The sequence below is a fragment of the Oncorhynchus mykiss genome, chromosome 1 (assembly GCF_013265735.2).
Source record: "Oncorhynchus mykiss isolate Arlee chromosome 1, USDA_OmykA_1.1, whole genome shotgun sequence".
NCBI classification, from domain to species: domain Eukaryota; kingdom Metazoa; phylum Chordata; class Actinopteri; order Salmoniformes; family Salmonidae; genus Oncorhynchus; species Oncorhynchus mykiss.
Window position 1 is genome coordinate 46,141,674 of NC_048565.1, and position 23,035 is coordinate 46,164,708.

Genomic DNA, 23,035 nt, shown 5'->3' on the forward strand with positions numbered 1-23,035 from the left:
TATGTAGCTCTGTCCTTGAGCTGTTCTTGTCTATTAATGTTCTGCATTATGTCATGTTTCATGTTTTTTTTGTGGACCCCAGGAAGAGTAGCTGCTGCTTTCACAACAGCTACTAGGGATCCTAATAAAATACCCCAAATCACACAAACAGGCCCATTTAGACTTACTGCATGGTGTGAGCGTACATAGAGAGGTGTTTAGAGTGAGGGGCTGAGGAGCCATACTGTCAATGAAATGAAGCCAGCTTCTCATCCCTCTTGCTCATTGGCCTTGGCTCCTCCTCCAGCCTCCTCACTAGGTCTCTATTTGAGCTCTGTGGGCTCTAAAGAAAACAGACGCATGAGTAAAGGAATAGAGGGCTACTCCTCTCCTCCTCTCCTCCCTTCCCACTTTTTCTCCTCCATTCACCGAGCTGAGAGAACACTCCCCAGGCTGGACCTCCAGACAGCACCTCTCTCTGTCCACCGCAGCACACAACAAAAGAAACACCATTGTTTCACCTTCGTTTGGGGGCAACTGTCTCTGTTTCCCTAGATACAAAGATTGCCGTTTTCCTATGTTACAATGAGGCTTTGTTGGGCGTGAACTTCCACAGAACCAGGAGCCGGGTACATCAGAACGCCGAAGAAGACTTAGGTCCATTTTCCGAGCGACCCTGTCGGGGTTTTGGACAGACTGGTTTCAGGGTGCGGTTGCTCCGCCAGAGATGGGCTCAGATGTGCGTGATCTCAATGCCCTGCTGCCCCCGGTGCCATCCTTGTCAGGGGGGAACGGGAATTGTACCCTGCCCGTCAGCAGTGCTCCTCAGTGGGGCCCCGTACTGGACTTCCACACTGGCACCCCCTACAGCTCGCTGGCGCCCCACCCCTTCATCAAGCAGGAGCCCAGCTGGAGCTCTGGAGACCCCCATGAGGACCCCCACTGCGGCCTGAGCGCCTTCACTGTGCACTTCTCCGGCCAGTTCACTGGCACAGGGGCCTGCAGGTACGGGGCCTTCGGGGCTCCCCCTCCACCCAGCCAGCCCCCACCAAGCCAGCCAAGGATGTTCAGCAACGCACCCTACCTGACCAACTGTATGGACACCCAGCCCCCCTCCAGGAACCAGGGTAAGATGAACCATAATCATCTCTTCTGGAGATTAGTGGAGTGAAGCGTTACTGTGGTTGCACAAAGACTTGATATTAGGTTAAATACGATATTGTAATTCTCAGAAAGAATGGATTTGTTCCGTTTTGTTCAAAGTAGTTTTAAGGAGTTACGTTTCTAGTCCTGTATAATTTTGCGAATTTATGCTTTTCTTATGATTTCACTATATTCCCTGCCTACACTTTTTTTGCTGACTCTAGTGATGTACATTTGTCTGTAGTTCACGATCAATAAACAAACAAATGATTAATAGATACACCTGGAGAAAAAGGTCCCATGAACAGTAAATGCATTTGTAATTTCAAGGAAACTTGTGTTTTGTTATGCTATTGTATAGTGTGTCAGTGATACTCACTGATCTTATCGTCAGCACAATTCAATGAAAATGTGTTGACATGAGTTTCCAATTGAGAAAATCTCTGCATTTGCTATGCTCTTTTCTTTATTACCTTATCACAATTTTCACAAACGTATTATTGATTTAGTGAGTTTATAATTAGTGCGTTGCATACATATATATATAAAAAATATTGTTTAGTGCCGCTCACTGAACTTAGTACTGTTTAAATTATTTACTAGTAGTATATTCCACTGCAGTGAGTCAATTTCATAACGAATGATATTATTCATCACTGACATTGCTTCTAAATGAATGTGCCCTATTCACAAAGTGTTATTTCGAACAGAATAGATTATTTTCATCACGAATGGATGTACAATTTGATCTCTGAAATTCTAATAGCAGTAGCTGTGTTGTAGTTCAGCTGATCATACAGTTGCCAATCCTCATACAACCGCAGGACTCTTAAACATTAGAGTATACTAAAGAAACGTTGCCTTTATTGTGGACTTGTGTTGTTGTTGTTTTTTTTACAACTGAATCTCAAATTCAAATGTTTAAGAGTCCTGCGAGAGGTTAATATACATAGCTACTGAACGTTCAGTATTATGCTGAACCATTAATTAGCCATGGCATTAGGCCACTGAATAGGCTATAGAAGAGTGTGCTAATGTGTTACAAATGAAGGGGAAATGGCTCAGTGATGACAGAAAAGGTCATTCTTTTTTTATTTGTATTATGACATGAACTCATCTCAGTAGTGTTCCTTAAATCAATAAAAGTGTATCTGAAGCTGACCAATTGTGAGTGTGACATATACTTGGCTTCTGATTTCCAAGAGAAAAAAAATAGATTATTATGCCTCGGTTTACACTTTGACCCGAGCTATTTATAATCAAGCTCTGGGATTTCTTTTTAGGGCTGTTGGGGGTCACCAATGTTCACACACCAAATGTAATCAGTCTGCACTTTTAACGGAGGATTAATTAGAAATAACATCAGTTTCAAAGGGCTCGTCCAACCTTCAACCCACTTATCACACCCCTTCTGTGCCTGGCCAGGCAGTGCAAACAAGCATGGCTCAGACTCATGCGGGTCACTTTCACTAGATACTAAGACAATGATGGTCACTGAGGGAATATCCACTGTAGTCATGCTGTGTTTACATTTAAAATACGAAACTTGAAAGTCAAAACGAGTTAGTGTGAGGACAGGTATTTTGTGTGCAGTAGTGTCTGTGCCATTAAAATGTGTGTGTGTGTGTGTGTGTGTGTGTGTGTGTGTGGGAAGTTTACTTGAATGGAAGCTGAGGAAAAGAGAATAGTCTAGTTAAGGTATTATAGTAGGGACTTTCCTTGTAAAAAAATATTTAAAACTGCAAATATTTGTATTACCCTTCAATGGGTTATATTACCCTTCAGAACCCTTTTTGTTCTGTATAGTATTTTTAATTAACGTGTTGTTTCTAAGTATCATTCTGATATTCCAACGGTCACACAGTTTTATAGTTGACTTCCCTTGGTTTACCATACTGGTTGACATTTTTAATACACGGAAATTCTGTAATAACTTATACAAGATTTGTAGGCTACTTCTTGACCCGCTTTTTCAAAACGAACAATAAAAAAAGACACGTATTGAACTACAACTACTGGGAAAATATAGATGGAATTCCGAAGTTGATTAATATCTATACAGTCACTGTGATATTAGTTTTTTATTGATGAAGGCACTAATTTATAGAATTAGATAGTATCTGACTATTGATCAATTGGGTTACCGGTTGACAATTCACAAATCTGTAATATTTGAACTCTTTGGGAGTCAGTAAAAACTCTTTATAATTTATTATTACATTGATACTATACTGTAAGTAATACGCATAAGGCCGTGGTTCAGTGATTTACATTTGAGTACTTTGTCCTTATAATAAATGGCTTGTGAATGATTCATCATCTTTTCGGCAAAAGTAATAAGCAGACCATCAAATAAATTATTACATTTAATGTGCAACGCATTATATTTTAGAAGATATACGCAGTGCATTCGGAAAGTATTCAGACCCCTTGACTTTTTCCACGTTCTGTTACATTACAGCCTTATTCTACAATGGATTAAATCGTTTTTCCCCCTCATCAATCTACACACAATACCCCATAATGACAAAGCAAAAACAGGTTTTTAGAAATGTTTGCTAATTTATTAAAAATAAAAAACTTAAATAGAACATTTACATAAGTATTCAGACCCTTTACTCAGTACTTTACTTGGGTATGATTCTACAAGCTTGGCACACCTGTATTTGGGGAGTTTCTCCCATTATTCTCTGCAGATCCTCTCAAGCTCTGTCAGGTTGGATGAGGAACGTTGCTGCACAGCTATTTTCAGGTCTCTCCAGAGATGTTAGATCGCGTTCAAGTCCGGGCTCTGGCTTGGTCACTCAAGGATATTCAGGGCTGGTCCCGAAGCCAGTCTCCCAGTCCCTGCCGCTGAAAAACATCCCCACAGCATGATGCTGCCACCACCATGCTTCACCATAGGGATAGTGCAAGGTTTCCTCCAGATGTGATGCTTGGCATTCAGGCCAAAGAGTTCAAGCTTAGTTTCATCAGACCAGAGAATCTTGTTTCACATGGTCTGAGAGTCTTTTAGATTCCTTTTGGCAAACTCCAAGCGGGCTGTCAGGCCTGATTGGTGGAGTGCTGCAGAGATGGTTGTCCTTCTGGAAGGTTCTCCCATCTCCACAGACAAACTCTGGAGCTCTGTCAGAGTGAACATTGGTCACCTCCCTGACCAAGACCCTTGTCACCCGATTGCTCAGTTTGGTCGGACAGCCAACTCTGGGAAGAGTCTTGGTGGTTCCAAACTTCATCCATTTAAGAATGATGGCGACCACTGTGTTCTTAGGGACCTTCAATGCTGCAGAAATGTTTTGGTACCCTTCCCCAGATCTGTGTCTTGACACAATGTTGTCTCGGAGCTCTTCGGACAATTACTTCTACCTCATGGCTTGGTTTTTGCTCTGACATGCACTGTCAACTGTGGGAAATTATATAGATATGTATGTGCCTTTACAAATCATGTCCTAGCAATTGAATTTACCACAGGTGGACTCTAATCAAGTTGTAGAAACATCTCAAGGATGATCAATGGAAACAGGATGCACCTGAGCTCAATTTTTGAATCTCATAGCAAAGGATCTGAATACTTATGTAAACAAGGTATTTCTGTTTTTTACGTTACCATTATTGGGTATTGTGTGTAGATTGCTGAGGATTTTTATATAATTAATCAATTTTACAATTAGGCTGTAACGTAACAACATGTGGAAAAAGTCAAGGAGTCTGAATACTTTCCAAAGGCACTGTATATGGCAGAAAATTCTGGTCACTTCGTAGGTGCATTTGGTTTTCTTCACATCCCTCTCTACTGCAGTGCGTAAAGCAGACTGGTTTAAGGTGAGGACACTACCACACAAACTCCCTGGGCAGTGCCCTTCACTATGCCCCCTTGTGTCCCAGACCAGCCCAGGAGGCTACCCAGCCCTATGTAAGCCTACTGTAATGGGGATCATTCCTGTCCTCCTCTCCACTGTCAAGACAGAGATGAGAGGAAGACAAATAGAGCTCTTTAATGAGTTTTGAGTAAACCCTGCTGGGGCGCTGGTGAAAGTGGCTGTGGTGTGCACTTACTGGCGTCGGCGTTGGTTGGTGTGTGATTAATGAACTGGTGCTGCACCCTGGGTCAGACATAGACATGATTAAGCCTTGAACCTGGTGTCAGCCCTCCAGTGTCCTGCCACAGTTTGTTTTCACTCCGGACGCTTTCACTCTCACCCCAACGCAGGGGCAACTGGAGTTTGAGGAGGGAGGAGGAAGGTAATTTACCTACCCATTCAGTACAAAGGGTTATGGTTCTGAATGTTAACGGATGAGCTAAATCAGAATTTATAAAGTAACTTTTCACATGCAAACACGTTTTTACGTACTTTCCATGGTCTGAAAAACCTTGATATTATTCATTTAGTTTTTCTAAACTGCTCTTCTTTGTCTTTACAGGTTACAGTGCTTTCGATGGTACCACTAATTACGGTCACACTCCCACACACCACTCCTCCCAGTTCCCCAACCACTCCTTTAAACATGAAGACTCCCTCGCTCAGCAGACCAGTATGGGTAAACAGCACAATATTCTCACCTAGATTCCTGCTTGTTTGTGTGTGTGTGTGTGTGTTTGTGAGCGAGCGAGTATTAAAGTATATATGTGTGTAAACACGTGTATTGTGAACTCCATACTCCTCGCCTAGGGAGTGGCCTCCATCTTAAAGTCACTGCGAGGTTAAGTCTTACAGTGACCTTCACGTCAGTGTCCTAAATCACTACCATCTTGGGTTTTTCATTTTCCTTTTCTTCATCCATGGCCCTCCTGTTAGTAAACGGCTGAACGTGTGTTGTTAATTTTATATCTGTGATGTTGTAAATTTCAGACTCTCTTCATGGAAATGATAACTGTAGGAAACAGCGATACAAGATTGTTGGAATGTTTAGAACTGCCCTGGGACCAATTCACAATATGTGGAGGCAGAGCCAAAGCAGAGATCCTTCATTTGCGCTTTGAAAAAGCAAAAAGATTCAGTGTGCTTTACGGCTTCAAAGAAGAGCCTCTTGTTTGTATAAGTGCTGTGTACATTCGGGCCACAGGTCACAGGTTTCTTTCACAATTTCCATTTCAGGATAGTTTTTCTAAGAGAAGGATCCATTCGTTCAGAGATGAGTTCCCTGAAAGCTTTATAGCTAATGTGGCTCTTCTTTCTTTGACCCATACCCACGTCAATCGTAGAACGGCAAAGTGCTTCAATTGAAACATCTTGATTGTTCGCGCACAGAAAATGAACCGTCAGACAAAAATGTTTACTGTTGTTACTCTCTCATAGCCGTGCGTCTGGGTCGTCGAGAGAAATAAAGGATTGGGGAACTCACTTCCAGTGTAGTCGTGAAGCTGTCTTTTATCCTTAGGACTGTCCCATGACACTGTTTAAATTCTCAATCTGTCATGTTAGTTGGTGGGGGATCATTGAGATGAACAGTAACGGTTTCCTTTGTCTGTTTGTGTAGGTGAGCAGCAGTATCCTGTCCCTCCACCCGTGTATGGATGTCACACCCCATCAGACAGCTGTGCAGGCAGCCAAGCACTACTGCTAAGGAACCCTTACAACAGGTAGGCGCTGGAGCCTCTCCACTACAGTAGCTTCACTTGTTCTTACCTGACATCACATCCCTGCCACTCGCCTTAGCCCCATCCTTATCAGTCCCATGAGCCCCAGTCAAATAGGCCTACCACTCACCTGTCATCTATTGCCACAAAGCAGCAGGCTGACAGGCAGAAATCTTACTAAGGAATCCTGTTTGTAGTGACTATCGTCTTGTTAAAGGTAGCTAGGATGCTCTAAGGACAATCTGTACAGGATGTTCACCTGCGTAGTAGTCCTAATCTGGCCAAGGTTGTGCTGCCCTCAGCCAGATTGTCTGCTAAGACAACAATCATCAGCATTGTGGTTCTAAAATGTCACGCTGCCATTGAGCACGCCCAGTGGCTAGAGGAAGTAAAGTAACAGGGAAAGGAAGTTGGACAGAAGGAGAACATCCTGATTTTCAGTCAGGAAATTATCAAAATAAAGCCATTTTGTCGACTTTGTACTCTCAAAACCTTCCATTGGACTAAATCCACCGCAGTCCTTCTTGACAAAGAATAGTATAATATAAAAGCACATTTACCGTGTTGTGTTTACGTTGAAAGTTAGTTGTCTTGCGGAAAAAAAATACTTCAAGTAGATGGTATGGATGAGGACCATGTCTAGATAAACTCCTACCAGTTGTCAAGACAGAAGCAGTGCTCAGCAGGCCAAGATAAACAGTGTAATCCACTACTGCTTTCCAGTCTTAGACCAATGTTGAATTCTTCCTAAAAAAAGTAGCTCACTGTCCTCTGAGTGGAGAGAACCCCATTGTAACCTCGCACAACTGTTAAAAAGTTGTAGAAAAAGTACCCAATTGTCATACTTGAGTAAAAGTAAAGATACCTTAAAAGAGAAAATGACTCAAGTAAAAGTGAAAGTCACCCAGTAAAATACGACTTGAGTAAAAGTCTAAATGTATTTGGTTTTTAAATTTACTTACGTATCAAAAGTAAATGTACTTGCGCAAATATATTTAAGTATCGAAAGTAAAAGTAAATGTATAAATAATTTCAGATTCACTATATCAAGCAAACCAGAAGGCACAATTTTCTTGTTGTATTATTTTACGGATAGGCACACTCTAATACGCAGACATAATTTACAAACAAAGCATTTGTGTTTCGTGAGTCTGCCAGATAAGAGGCAGTAGAGATGACCAGAGATGTTCTCTTGATGTGTGTGAATTGGACCATTTTCCTGCCCTGATAAGCATTCGAAATGTAACAAGTACTTTTGGGTGTCAGGGAAAATGTATGGAGTAAGAAGTACATTATTATCTTTAGGAATGTAGTGGAGTAAAAGTCAAAGTTGTAAAAAAATATGAATAGTAAAGTAAAGTACAGATACCCCAAAAAACGACTTAATTAAGTAGTACTTTAAAATATTTTTACTTAAGTAAAAAACACCACTGCTGTTAACTCACTGGTCTTGAGACGGCACAAAATTAGCTTGCATTCCTCGAATAGCTTTAACATTTTGTTTTCAGCTCAAGGGAACATAAAGATTCAAAATAAGAGGATAGTAGATAATGGGAGTGTGTTAGACATGGTCTGGAAGCCCTTTCTTCAGGTTCTGCTCCTCCTGATATCCAGCTGATATCTGTTGGGGAAGGGAAGGGGCTGGGAATACTCAAATCAAAACCGCTCTCTAATCAAATTCCTGGTACCAACAGCTCTGTATTTATACAGTGAGACTGCAGTTATGCACTTTCTAATGATTTGGAAGTACATTAAGTAAAAACAAGCTAGGAACAAGGTTTCTTTGGGAAGCGCTGGTGTAGAGGATGAAGACTGGTGTCCTCCCCCCCCAAAAAACACCTTAAATCAAAATAACCAAACATTTGGTTATTTTATCAAGATATTACATCTTAGGTAGGTATAGAACTTGTCATTGAAGACTTTACCTAAATTGTACAGTAATGGTTTAGAGAAAGTTCACAGTGTACCAGTGGCAATTTTAGCATGTAAATCTTGGTGGTGCAAAAATATTTTTTAATTATGCATGCCAGCAAAGCCACCACACAACACAACACAATACATTAATTGCACTAGAACGGTGACAAACGGTGCCCAAAAACTGTTGTGTAGTGGCCTACATAAAGCTATCCCAACAGCAGTCCCAACACCTTACCACTGCTACACCCGGCTATCAACGGAGCCTTGTCTGGCAATGAAACAGTTAATTCAGCCTCATTTACTGTCTTTAAAAAAAACATAGGCGGACTTGTTTAAACAACTGTGGTTTCTACTGACAATTGAGATGTACAAACTATGACATAAGGGAAAGACGAGCGGATTAGAGGCAATCCGTAATTTCGATTAAGACATCAATGAGCGAGCTAGGACGGATGTTGTCAATTTAACTATTTGTTTAGCACTTTTGAAATGTACAGTGACAGAATTCAGAACATAGGCCGTTCTTGCAGTATTCTCCCTGTACACCAAGTCAGAACCGCAGGATAAATAAAGGGGCCATATAAGCAGACAATGAATGCTCTTACAATATTCAATGATTACATTTCTCTAAAACAGGCTATAGGCTACATGTACACGTGCAACACCAAGTCAGAACAGTAGGCAAAATCAAGATTATTAAATTATTAGGGTGAGGCACATGGGCTACTAACATCTTACTACACAGCATACACTTAGTAGTACTTTCTTAGCTACAGTATACATATCTCCCTGGCATATTACATAATTTATGCAGCAGCAAAAAATACGTTTTTGGGACTCACCTTTTGCTGTAGTCACTTCCTTCCATACCACTCATTGTTGAATTTATGATTTCCAACTTGATGTGTAATGTTTATGTCCGATGGCCGATGAGCACCGATATGCTTTATCTATAATTTCTCTTCATTATTTATCTTCAAATGACAAGGATTGAAAAGGATTTGCCAGTAGATTGTTGACTTGATTGATGATGATGACTGCTAGCTAAGATTTTGAAAGTATGATGTTGACATGATCAGCTACTGTACCTATAACTTGATGTTACATCATTATATCTGTGGCCAATGACCTTGAGCCTTCTTGGATGGGCACTTCTAATGTATCTCTATGTTAGAGCCCAAAGGGCTCAAATTTTCGAGGTCTCCCCTTAGACTTCGCAGTGACGTAGTTTCCCCATGAGTGACAGAACACTGAGCCAATCATGGCACACTGCTCCGTATTTCCTGCTGGCTTGCCCCACCACCACCATAGAAAGCACTGAGCTGGGCTGAAACACCTGCATTTTGGAGCTGCATCATTCAAGAAAAAAAAAGAGACCATGTTTGTGTGCAGCTTTAGTAACTCAATGATATATAAATATATTTTTACATTGTTTGCAAACTGATATGTGACACGTATTAATGCCAAAATAACATGCAAAACAGGCAAGCCCCACCCCATTTTTTGCCAATGATGTGGGGCTCAAAACAGGCTCTGCCCCACCTACCCTGAATGACGGGTTGCCACTGCAGTGTACTAACAATGGGCACACCCTTCTTCTTCCTTTAACCCTCAAGACTGAACTGTGACACTTTCTGTCATCCAAATTGCTGAATTGATTTGAACTAAAAAACTACAGCCTAAAAAGTCAAACTCTTCTGAGCACTGTTGGGGTAAGTCGTGCCAAAGGGTTAGTTGAGCCACCACTTGTTTTTAGAAAACCATACACAAAATTAATCATGTGACCAAATATTTAGGAAGAGGTCATAATTTTATGGAGTCTGTGAAGGAATAAACCACATGAAAAAAGTGGTAAGCAAGTGAGGTAAAAATAAAACAGAGTTCAATTAATGTATTGTGTTATAGGTTTCAAGATGCTTGTATCTAAACCAAAGTAGATCGTTGTAAGACAGTTGGGGTCTCTGTCAGCTATAATATGAGGTCTTAAACCTAGCATTAAAGTGCATCCTAGTAGCTGTGTGGGCTAATAGTCAAAATGGTTGCTTTGGTGTAGGGGCAAGTTGAGCAAATGGCTAATCAATCTACCCCATACAAATGATGATTATATTTAGTCAGTTTTATGCATAATATGCATAGAATTTTGAAGACACCTCGCATTTGTGTGATTAGTCATGTTGAAATGATGAAAAATGCCATCCTCAGTTGGGTGCGCCCCCCTCTAGGGCTAGGCCACAATTGAAGTGCTTTTTTCCCCCAAGGCATTATCACTGGGATATGATGTTACACCTGGGCCTGACCTATTGTTAAAAGTGTATTATTTTGTTTTTACAAAGAGTTTAGAAATGAGTCCCAATGCTTACCCTGGCCCTAAGCTCAATTTACCCCGTAAGTTGTGCCAAGGGGGGGGGGCCTTCATTAAATCACACGTTTGACCACTCACAGGCATTGCTGAGGTATTTGATTTTGCGGCAGAGTGGGACTCCACAGGGGCCCTGTCATTTCTCACTGAGGTGATTGGAAAGGAGAAAAGACCTCATATCACAGAAGTCGCATACGGGTTGCTTGTTGTTTTACCTTAGCAAGTTCGGGTTGTGCCTGAAATGGTGATTTCGGATGTTTTCCATGCCTGTGTGTGACCCTGATATGTTAAAGGTGACATGATAGTGAGTCTAGGATCGTTTCAGAGGGCTATTTCTAGTTGAGGGGGAAACATCACTTTTTCTCCTGTTTTAGTGCTGTAATGAAAATATCCTCTTGCCTTCTTGCTTTCTTGTCATTTTTAGTGGCCCTCTTTTTCCAACTCCCTTTCCATCTCCTCCCGAACCTCCTCTCTTTCTGTTTTCGCCAGGTATCGTGGGCAGGTTAAATTAGCTTCTCTGTTTTGTACCTTCCTGTGAAATGTATCCTGCTATAATTTTCCCGTGCAGGGCATTAGCCTTGACCACAGTGGGACATGTAATGGAGGGGAAGGGCCCTGCACTGGGGAGTAGTGGAAGTGGATCAGTACACAATGGGATGGCTTTCCCCCTGGGATTCTCCAGCCAGGGTTACAGAGCCAGGGCTCAGTTAGACTGGAGGGGAGGGTCTGACCCTTCCACCACCTCCCCGAAAAAGCCAGCAAAGGCCGGGGTGACTGAATGATTAATCTGCTGCTAAATGAGAGGGACTCTGGTGCTTAGGCTGTGGAAAATCAGACTTGGAGTCTCATCTCCAGGGACTCACGCCAAAGTATGCAATGTGCCTCTTCCAGATAAACGCCACCACTCCCCCGTCTCTCTCCCCAGGCCCTGTCTCTCTCCCCAGGCCCTGGATGCATACATTAACGTGAGCTTGAGGTGTTTAGCTCCACAGTGAATGAGTGAATGAATGAACTGTGAGGAGATTTATTGCAGCATGCAGCTTGCACTGTCCCGACTCCGGCTATCCTTGGAAAGAGTAGAGACAATTACAGCCTTATGCCTTCTCAACCATCTATTCATAATTTAACTGTACAGGATACAACCCCCTCCTTCCATGAAATACAAAAATGACGGACAGTTTTGTAAGACTAATAATATAACGGTATTGCCATCTGGTTATTATGAAACTAGATGTGACCCTTAGCTGCCTTGAAATAGCTGCAGTGTGTGTAACTGAACCAACTTGAATGAATACTTTCGGGGGGGGCTACCTTCGTCTTTTGAGGGATTAATAAGTGTTCAGCTAAAATTGCCATTTCTAAATTGAATAGTTTTTTGTTTGTTTTTTTACCTCATAAAATAAGTAGGTTAGTACACAATGGATGGATAGCACACAATACCTGACCTGTGTTTGTTATTTCTACATATACTACAATGGGTCATTGTCCTTTTGTGCTACTGTATGTCCTTATCCTGTACGTCTATTTGATTGAGAGTAGTGTGTGGGTGACAACACGTTTTGGCAGAACGTCTTGCGGTGTTAACCAGTTGCTCTTTGATTTACTAAAACAGGCCCTTATTTATGGAAGAAAAATAAGTTAGTATGCAGCTTGAATTTGTGTTAATCCAGGGTTAGAGAGAGAGGCCAGTTTACCGCCTAGCCGTATGAATAAATCTGGGAATGACAGGAAGTTAACCATTAGTCTTTCCTCCGAGTTCCACTTTGGATGCTTTAGGTGAATATACTGCACTGTGACCCGTAGAGCAATTTGCCCCTATGTCAAGACAAGTTATAGCTGGTGATTCTGCTGCGTTTATTTATTGGGAGCTTTTACCTGCTGTGCATGCTATTGAAATACAATGCCAATGCAACTTTGCTGAACTGGCTTACATAGATAAGAGCGGGAAACACTTAAACGACAACGTTCATTTACGAGTGGGAGACCCTTTCTTAACAACTTTCCCCTATATTTCAGGAGTGGGCCGTTTACGGCAACATTTTACAGTACATTTAACGGCGTGGAAGACAATAGCCATTCATCCCACGATTCATCCTACAATACATCCCACAATTCATCCTACATTTTCATGCCTTTCACTCAGTCCGCTCTTAAAACTGCTGAATGGTCTTGAACAGCTTTTTATGTGAATTGTAATTTGGCAGACAAAATAGGAAACGGTCACATATTTCCTCACTAAAAATGCTCTTGTGTCTTTCTCTCTGTGGACAGCCATGCTACGGGCTATGAGAGTGACCCCAGCAATCCCATGGTGTATAGCTGCAGCACCCAGTACCGCATCCACACCCACGGAGTATTCAGAGGCATTCAGGTCAGTTCTGTCCTCTCACGGCTTCTGAGTTCGCATCCAGGTCACACACTCTGATTCCTCTCTCCATACACATCTTTGCTTATGTGATCAGGGCCAAGGTCGGGACGTGGCGCACAGACCAACACTTTCTTGCATGAACACACATGTACACACACACATGTACATACACACATGTACACACATATACACACACACACACACACACGCACACACGCACACACACACACACACACACACACACACACACACACACACACACACACACACACACACACACACACACACACACTCCCTAAATGCCAGCACAAGGTCATCCTCTACTCCCGAGCTCCAGGCACTGCACGGGTGCTGGCAGAAGAGGAGGAGGTGGGAGAGACTAGAGAGATACAGTACAGGAGGGAGAGAGGGAGAGCGAGAGGGAGAGCGGGAGAGAGAGAGAGAGAGAGAGAGAGAGAGAGAGAGAGAGAGAGAGAGAGAGAGAGAGAGAGTTAATAGCCTGACGCAATGAGCAGACTATGCGAGAGGAAGCAGTCCTCTGCCAGAACAGTTGAGACATTTAAAAGGCATCTCAGGATGAAAAGGGACGAGGAATCACTTTCAAGAAATCCATTAGCAATAAAGCCACAGGTTCCTTACACAGGCCCATGTTAATAAATCATTAGCTCTTCATTAATGTCCGTCAGCAGCTTTAAAGCACAGAGAGAGCAGAGATTCTCCAGACCTATTCCCGTTGAAAAATGGGAATTTTGGTACTACATCCGTCTCTTTCTCCCTTCTCATTGTTCTCAAGTGAAATGAATTCAGTAAAACCTCATTCACAAAATGAATCGCATAAGTATGCTTAATCACATAAGTGTGCAAAAGTACACTGAGTGTACAAAAACGTTAAGAACACCTTCTCTTTCCATGACATGGAGCGACCAGGTGAATCTACTACCCTTTATTGATGTCACTTGTTAAATCCACATCAATCAGTGTAGATGAAGGGGAGGAGACAGGATAAAGACGTTTTAAGCCTCGAGACAATTGAGACATGGATTGTGTATGTGGGCCATTCAGAGGGTGAATGGGCGAGACAAAAGATTTACGTGTCTTTGAACGGCGTGTGGTAGTAGGCGCCAGCCGCACCTGTGACATGAACTGCAACGCTGCTGGGTTTTTCACGCTCAGCAGTTTCCCGTGTGTTTCAGGAATGGTCCACCACCCAAAGGCCATCAAACCAACTTGACACAAACTGTGGGAACCTTGGGAGCCAACATGGGCCAGCATCCATGTGGAACGCTTTCGACACCTTGTAGAGTCCATGCCCAGACAAATTGAGGCTGTTCAGAGGGCAAAAAGAGGTGCAACTCAACATTAGGAAGGTGTTCCTAATGTTTGGTGTACTCAGTGTATATTTTTTGAAAGTCATGTTCAAGTTGTACGTGGACACTTGGTGCTCAGAAAGCTTTCCATTTGACATTGCCATCATTGGCTTTGCTCCCTCCGTGAAGTGGGGCGTCTAGACAAGTCAGGCATACGGTAGTGTCATAAAACACTGAAGTTATTTGCTTATCAATAGGCTGCTAACGCTATTTATTAGAGCGCCAGTGTGCCCACAGAGCCCATTACACTAAGCGCCTGCTAATGGACAGCAGATGGGTATCAGGGTCTGGGAGGGAGGGGAGGGAGGGAGGGGGGAGAGAGGTGAGCACAGGGGGGCACGGACAACTGAGATGGGGTCTGCCTAACGTCTGTGACTAACTACTTTAGAGAGTAAATCAGTGGCATGGAGTAAATTTGACCAATCATTTTACGGCTAATTCCAGTATAATGAAGCCCCCCTTGGCAAGGTAATTACACTTCTTCTGCCTTTAAAAAAAAATTGGTTATTATTTTTGAGTTACATTTTGCTGCAATAGACTAGTGGGTAGCTTAGTTACTATTATCTCTTCGTACGATATGTCGTGGTTCTAAACCTGTATCATGGCTCACTGTGTGTGTGTGTGTGTGTGTGTGTGTGTGTGTGTGTGTGTGTGTGTGTGTGTGTGTGTGTGTGTGTGTGTGCGTGCGCACCCTTTCACAGGATGTCCGACGGGTGCCAGGTATCGCCCCTGCCATTGTTCGCTCAGAGACCAGTGAGAAGAGGCCGTTCATGTGCACATATCCTGGCTGCAACAAACGATACTTCAAGCTGTCCCACCTGCAGATGCACAGCAGAAAACACACAGGTAAGTGCCAGGGCAGCCATAGATCAAGCGCTCATGAGACTAACATACCAGTGTATCAGGGATTCAGGTCTTGCTGTACCAAAGCCCTCTCTGTGTTCCCCTGGGCCCTCGCTCCAGGCGAGAAGCCCTACCAGTGTGACTTCACCGACTGTGGACGAAGGTTCTCCAGGTCCGACCAGCTGAAGAGACACCAGCGAAGACACACAGGTTTGCCCTCTCTCTCTCTCTCTCTCTCTCTCTCCCACTGCTTCTTTTTTTCTGGTTCCTTTTCCCTCTTTTCAGCTTCTCTGCTCGAGCTCCCTCCATCTCTCTGCCCTCTGTATTGTAAATAGAACGCTGTAGCTCGTGCTCCCTTTGGAATGGCTTCTCCCCTGGCCTCTGCTCTACTCTGTCTCTCTCTCTGTGTGTGTGTGTGTGTGTGTGTATGTGTGCGTGTGCCTAGGGGTTAAACCGTTCCAGTGCGAGACGTGTCAGAGAAAGTTCTCACGGTCTGACCACCTTAAGACCCACACCCGGACTCATACAGGTAAAACAAGTGCGTAAACTTTGATTTTTCCACATTCTGCTTATTACTTAGCTAGTTACTTCACTTTTTCATGAACAGTCGGTAGGTAACGTCTCAAGGCTTTGGTGGTTTAGTATTTCAACTAATCTACGGTCTGTTATCATACTGGATGAAAATAGGTTAAGTCAGTTCATTGTAACAAATGACCTGTTACTGAAAGTGATCGAAAATGATCATAGGCAATTCATTCATCTCTTCCTCCCCTTCAGTTAGGTTTAAACCACAATACTCCCTGACAGCGCTCTCTCTCTCTCTCTCTCTCTCTCTCTCTCTCTCTCTCTCTCTCTCTCCCACTCACTCTCCTAGGTGAGAAGCCGTTCAACTGCAGATGGCCCAACTGTCAGAAGAAGTTTGCCAGGTCCGATGAGCTGGTTCGTCACCACAACATGCACCAGAGGAACCTGACCAAGCTCCAGCTGGCCATCTGAGCCAGAACTTAGCCAGCCTCACTGCTCTCAAACATCCTCCCTACATGAGACTGAATCCTCCAGCTCGCACGGGGGAGCAGCAGCAGAGCAGGAGGCCGACAACATTGTTCATCTGCATGTTACTGTACAGCCTCACCAACAGACAGTTCTCCAAACAGTGCCACCTAGGGACAGTCCTCTGTTCATACACTCTGATTCAGAGGGTTATTTTAGTAAGATATATTTAATGAGGAAACCAAACAGTTTCTATCGCTTGTCAGTGTTCTATAGATGTGTATAACTTGTGTGCCCATTTCTCAGTTGAAGTATTACAGACTAATTTATTTGATCATACTTTTGTGAATTTAAATCCTTCACTGGAATGATTTCTGGAAAGGGGGATTTCTGGAAAGGGGGACTTCTGGAAAGGGGGACTTCTGGAAAGGGGGACTTTGGTCCAACAGTATCTTCATCATCGCTATTGTTCAGTCCACATCCCTGTGTTTTTGATTTGATCTGCACCGGGTGGTTGAAACAGAAAACTACACCATGTACGCTTTTGTCTGTGATGTTGTCTGTAAATATTGTTTCACTTTGACAGTGGATTTTGGGGCTGTGAGTTTAAACAAATATGTATCGGGCACACTGGCTATGTGGCCAAGAAGTTGTCACATTAAATGAGGTAAATAATCATACTGGACCATGGATTGCATTCATATTCTTGCCATGGAAAATGTGACTTAAGTATTATAGTTTAGACTAGACCTACTTCGATAGATCCAGGAAATGCTTTTTTAAGTGTGTATTTCATGTCATAAAACAATCTGGTTTTTTTCTCTGAAGTGTATTATAAATACATTACAGTCTGTTCCCATCTGTTGAAACTGTATTGTTCTTACTGTTTTTATACAGTATATATACTGATTCTGTTGTTGTTGTTGTTATTTTTTCCCATTGCGTTCTGTATTAAAGCCCCCTCGTAGTGTGCAAACTGCCTGGGCAGCTGTGTTGGCTCAGGGGCCAGTGTTGAGTTACTTTTGCCTTCACTAACAGGGCTGATCAACCGCGCTCCTGAGACCCACTGACCAGAGCGTAACCTGACCAGGTCATGACCCCTTGTAAGTCACCTGACACAAGTTACCAGAGGAGGCTTATACTGGCCCGGTCTCCGAATAAAAATAGTTATGATAACAAAATACAACTCTTGACTGTAGCTAACATCCGCTGCTTTCTTTATCTCTGAGCAGATTCTTTTCAAATTCCTTGACTTCTGAGTGAAACAGGAGACGCAGATAAAAAATAAACGTGTTTTCTCTCAAACTCACTGTTCCTTGGGACTATTCATCTTAATTAAGCGGTGCAGTCTCCCTGCACTTAGAAAAAAATACACTTTTAATCCACTATTGTTGTTTTTCAAACAAGAAAAAAATATCCACTTTAAGTTGTGAGTTTTTTTTTATCGTTCGAAGTCCACGTAAATGCACTGTCTCTGTGCAAACAACAAACAAAAAGCTTGGTACAATTTCAAAATGAATCACAGTTAGTTATAAAACTTTAAGGCCGTGGAATTCTAACTTTTTCAGCGGGGACCGCAGTTATTCTGCCCGGACCCCATTTTTATCCAACAAAAATGTCTTGCGACTTCACCCCCAAATGTATTGACACAACCTTAAAATTGGTACTTTTCGATTTTTACATAAACAAATAACCTTTAATAATTTCATTTTCATTTTTCATCTAAATGAAAAGAAACCAATACATTTACTGAATAAAATTGTATTTTTCAAATGGCCTTTCTCAGAAACATTTGTATATTGTCCAACATAATAATCTGTACTCTTCATTTTTTTTAACCTAAATATATAAATGTTTTGTGTCACTTACAATTTCCTTGTTTTAGAAAGATTTTTTTTTTTTGTCCATTAAAATAACATCAAATAACATTAAATGTTGTAAATAACTATTGTAGCTGGTAACGATTTTTTATGGAATATCTACATAGGCGTACAGAGGCCCATTATCAGCAACCATCACTCCTGTGTTCCAATGGCACGTTGTGTTAGCTAATCATTTTAAAAGGCTAATTGATCATTAGAAAACCCTTTTGCAATTATGTTAGCACAGCTGAAAACTGTTGTCCTGATTAAAGAAGCAATAAAACGGGCCTTCTTTAGATTAGTTGAGTATCTGGAGCATCAGCATTTGTGGGTTCGAATACAGGCTCAAAATGGCCAGAAACAAAGCACTTTCTTCTGAAACTCATCAGTCTATTCTTGTTCTGAGAAATTAAGGTTATTCCAAGCGAGAAATTGCCAAGAAACTGAAGATCTCATACAATGCTGTGTACTACTCCCTTCACAGAACAGGGCAAACTGTTTCTAACCAGAATAGAAAGAGGAGTGGGAGGCCCCGGTGCACAACTGAGCAAGAGGAAAAGTACATTAGAGTGTCTAGTTTGAGAACCTCACAAGTTCTCAACTGGTAGCTTCATTAAATAGTACCCACAAAACACCAGTCTCAACGTCAACAGTGAAGAGAAGACTCCGGGATGCTGGCCTTCTAGGCAGAGTTTCTCTGTCCAATGTCTGTGTTCTATTGCCCATCTTAATCTTTTCTTTTTATTGGCCAGTCTGAGATATGGATTTTTCTTTGCAACTCTGCCTAGAAGGCCAGCATCCCAGATTCGACTCTTCACTGTTGATGTTGAGACTGGTGTTTTTGAGGACTTGTGAGGCGTCTGTTTCTCAAACTAGACACTCTAATGTACTTGTCTTCTTGCTCAGTTGTGCACCGGGGCCTCCCACTCCTCTTTCTATTCTGGTTAGAGCCAGTTTGCGCTGTTCTGCGAAGGGAGTAGTACACAGCGTTGTACGAGATTTTGAGTTTCTTGGCAATTTCTCGCATGGAATAGCCTTCATTTCTCAGAACAAGAATAGACTGACGAGTTTCAGAAGAAAGTGCTTGTCACGTCGTATGTAGGTGGCAGGGAAGTCAAGCGCAGGAGAATTCAACTTGGTATAAATGGAGTATTTTAATAACTTAAAACATAAACTTCAAAACCAAAGTCCATAGTAAAATAAATGTGGGTACAAAAACCCCGTCGCACACTAATCCATAAAACATGAACATAACAATAAACAATCTCTGACAAGGACATGAGGGGAAACAGATGGTTAAATACACAACAATTAATGAATGGGATTGGAACCAGGTGTGTAAGAAGACCAGACAAAACCAATGGAAAATGAAACATAGATCAATGATGGCTAGAAGACCGGTGACGTCGATTGCCGAGCACCGCCCGAACAAGGAGAGGCATCGACTTCGGCAGTGCTTTATTTCTGGCCATTTTGAGCCTGTAGTCGAACCCACAAATGCTGATGCTCCAGATACACAACTAGTCTAAAAAAGGCCAGTTTTATTGCTTCTTTAATCAGAACAACAGTTTTCAGCTGTGCTAACATAATTGCATAAGGGTTTTCTAATGATCAGCTAGCCTTTTAAAATGATAAACTTGGGTTAGCTAACACAACATGCCATTGGAACACAGGAGTGATGGTTGCTGATAATGGGCCTCTGTATGCCTATGTAGATAATCCATTAAAAATCATCACCAGCTACAATAGTCATTTTCAACATTAACAATGTCTACACTGTGTTTCTGATCAATTTGATGTTCATTTTAATGGACAAAAAAAAGAGCTTTTCTTTCAAAAACAAGGACATTTCTAAGTGACCCCAAACTTTTGAAAGGTAGTGTATGTCGTTTTTTTTGTGTTTTTTGGTAACCCAACTGCTGTTCCCCCACGACGCCACCAAGACTTTAAATACCGCTGCGTTGTGGCCTAGACTCAATCCGATCAAGCGTTAACCAGCAATAGCAGACTGCGGCACAACTGATGCTTTGGTGTTGGAGTTGGAGGTGGAACTGCGTTGGAGCCGTCAAATCGGTGAGCAGCTGCTCTTGCGATCATTGTCAGGAAGCCACTTCCGCCCCACTCGTGTTAGAAGCTCAGAACTAAAAAAGTGTAGGCCGCATAGAAATAATAGAGACAAATAGTAATGGTGTCTTTTTGTAGGCACTAACTCCTCCGTCGTTCGCTGGACAAAGCCTTTAATGGGAAATGAATTCCGTTTCTGGATAAATGCCGAAAATAAGGTCTGTGGTAAACACAGGCTTAGGAGATCTTGTACTTTTTGTTCAATCAGATTATCTTCATCAGCTAACTTCACCTTTTGTGAATCTTGAAGCATTTATGTAGTCAAAAAAAAACACATAAAGGCTTCATAATTCACAAAGGTCATGTTAACAGACTGTTATTATCTCATAGAACCAAAACATAAAAGATCTCCTAAGCCTGTGTTAATAACCTCAGACCTTATTTTCCGAGTTTATCCCAAAACCCTACTCTTGCCCTATACATTTTCCCCATAGGAATGGCTGAATGAGCCAGAGATAACTCACTTCCGTTTTTAGGACTATAAGCGGGCGAGCTCTATTACACTCAAATTGAAAAATCATTCAACTAAATAATGAGGGTTTCTATCATCTTAATGGAGGTGCAGATTCCAATGGTAATGTCCGCTTTAGGTATAAGACCGGCGAGACCCTTGTGGAGTTGACAGCTCTGACGCAGTTCCACCTCTGACACCGTCAAAACATCAGCGATGCGGATGCCGCCTAAATGTATCGGATGGTGTTTGACCACGTTGAGAGAATATTGTTGTGGCCATCCTCTTCTTTAGCTATTCGCTTGGCCCCAGCGTTCCGTAAATCAGCTTGACTCTCCACCCTATTAGTCACGTAAAAAAAAAAAATCCCCCGCTATATCTCAAGAGTGACAGTGGTTAATCTCTGTCCCAGATTTCTGCTCCATGGCCCGGCTCCACGGCCTTTGAAGAGAGGTGGCTGTTTTTTGTAACTTTAATGCGGTCCACTTGCAATCGTCACAATAGAGGCTGTATGGAAAAACCCTCCACTTGGTACGTTCCGTTTAGACAAATGTGGGACTTTCTAGGAGGACAGGGTTGAATGGGATTGGATGCGTTTGACGTTAGTGTAGTGTACTATCGCAGGCCAACTTTGCCGTACTTTATACACGGCATGAATCGCCTTTAGTGTTATTTCTGAAGACGTTGCTCATGAGGTTTACCTTCATCATAAAAGGTCATTAACATGTTTGCATGACTACCCTATGGTCTTCAGATGCGCTAGTCTTCCAGTATAGCAGACACGAGATGTACGGTATATGAAACACATTAAAGTAGTGAAGAAAACGCAAACACCTTCAAGCCTCTGGTCCATAACTCGGGACGATTCTGAGTGACTGTTGATAAAGACAAGAGATTGGCTTTAGGTTCAGGTCAGAGAGACGTCTCCGAGGCGTGCTCCTCTGTGTCAGTTGACCCAAACAAACCGAACAATGAATTGATATCTGAAAAAAAACATGCACAAACATTATAGTGTACATTTGATGTCGCCAAATAGATGCCCCATGTTCCTACAACTTTGAAATCCCTCTTTCGTAATGCACTCTTTTTCAGAATGCAAAAGCCGTGGCGCTGTGTCCAGCGATGTGGGAATAATGCACATCAACAGTTAAATATTAACCATCCTCATCCCAACGGCTGTTATGCAAACTATTCAGCTGATACGGACGCTGTTCAGAGCTTATACAATTTCAAACCTGATCTCCATCCTATTTTCGTCACACTCAACCATTCTAATTATATCAACAACGATATATTATATTACATCCCTTTATATATAATAGTGACCTTATTAAACGCACCAAAAGCATTAATTCAAGTCCGATAGGTGATGTTAGGGTGTGACCAGTGTGTGTGTGGTTGGTGTGTTGAGCTTGTAAAGTGCTGGTTGGGTGATTCCATCCTGATAAGCCCTTAGCCGCTTCGCTGCTCTGCTGGCCAAAACAGCCTGCCGCGACGCTGACACGTTTACCACCTAGACCAGTTGAGCCAGTCTCAGCCTCTTCGTCGAGCCTCTCATTTGACAAGATTAACAGGGAAACGGGCGATAAATAAATAAAGACACAGGAGGGAATGTGTAAGGTCTTAGGCACTCAGCATCTGATCGGTTTGTTTATTTTGGGGGATAGGCAGTGAGACCAGAGGAGTCTGTCGGCCGTCGGGCGGCTTAAAGCCCGCTGCTGAGAATCTGACCCGAGGAGGGTGGAGAGGATATGAAGTATCAGTGAGTTGTAAATCTCATGGAGTTACACTTCTCACCCCCAACCACATTCACTTATCCCAAAGACATGTGCACTCCAACCTGCATGGCAATGGAGTGCATAAACAGAACCTGTAACATCACCTTGGGGTCAGAGTCGTTTCGTAGCTCTAGCCTCCTTAATTAACCTTACTTGATTACAAATCATCTGTGGATGCTTGTGGATGCTCCTGGGACGCTCTTGGGTTTATGGGCCACAATGCAATGGTAGTTCCTTAGCGCACTACGCAAATACCATTTTCACAAGCAATGGCAA

The 23,035-nt window shown here is 42.4% G+C and overlaps 1 protein-coding gene across 2 annotated transcripts; it reads left to right on the top strand.

Annotated features, from left to right (window-relative positions):
- Positions 1 to 332: 332 nt before the first annotated feature.
- On the top strand, positions 333 to 17,849 carry wt-t1a (Wilms' tumor suppressor 1a). Of its 2 annotated transcripts, NM_001124294.1 has the most exon segments (9): positions 348 to 1,106; positions 5,545 to 5,661; positions 6,601 to 6,703; positions 13,248 to 13,347; positions 15,413 to 15,557; positions 15,675 to 15,764; positions 16,000 to 16,083; positions 16,429 to 16,550; positions 16,552 to 17,011. In NM_001124294.1, coding segments are annotated over 8 exon segments (1,161 nt in total). In that variant the 5' UTR covers positions 348 to 706; the 3' UTR covers positions 16,552 to 17,011.
- Positions 17,850 to 23,035: the final 5,186 nt, after the last annotated feature.

Excerpts from the sequence above, each read along its gene's own strand:
- wt-t1a (XM_021581733.2), top strand. The coding sequence starts at position 707 with ATGGGCTCAGATGTGCGTGATCTCAATGCCCTGCTGCCCCCGGTGCCA. Across the intron at positions 1,107-5,544 it reads GCCCCCCTCCAGGAACCAGG|GTTACAGTGCTTTCGATGGT; the intron begins GTAAGATGAACC and ends TTGTCTTTACAG. Across the intron at positions 6,704-13,247 it reads CTAAGGAACCCTTACAACAG|CCATGCTACGGGCTATGAGA; the intron begins GTAGGCGCTGGA and ends CTCTGTGGACAG.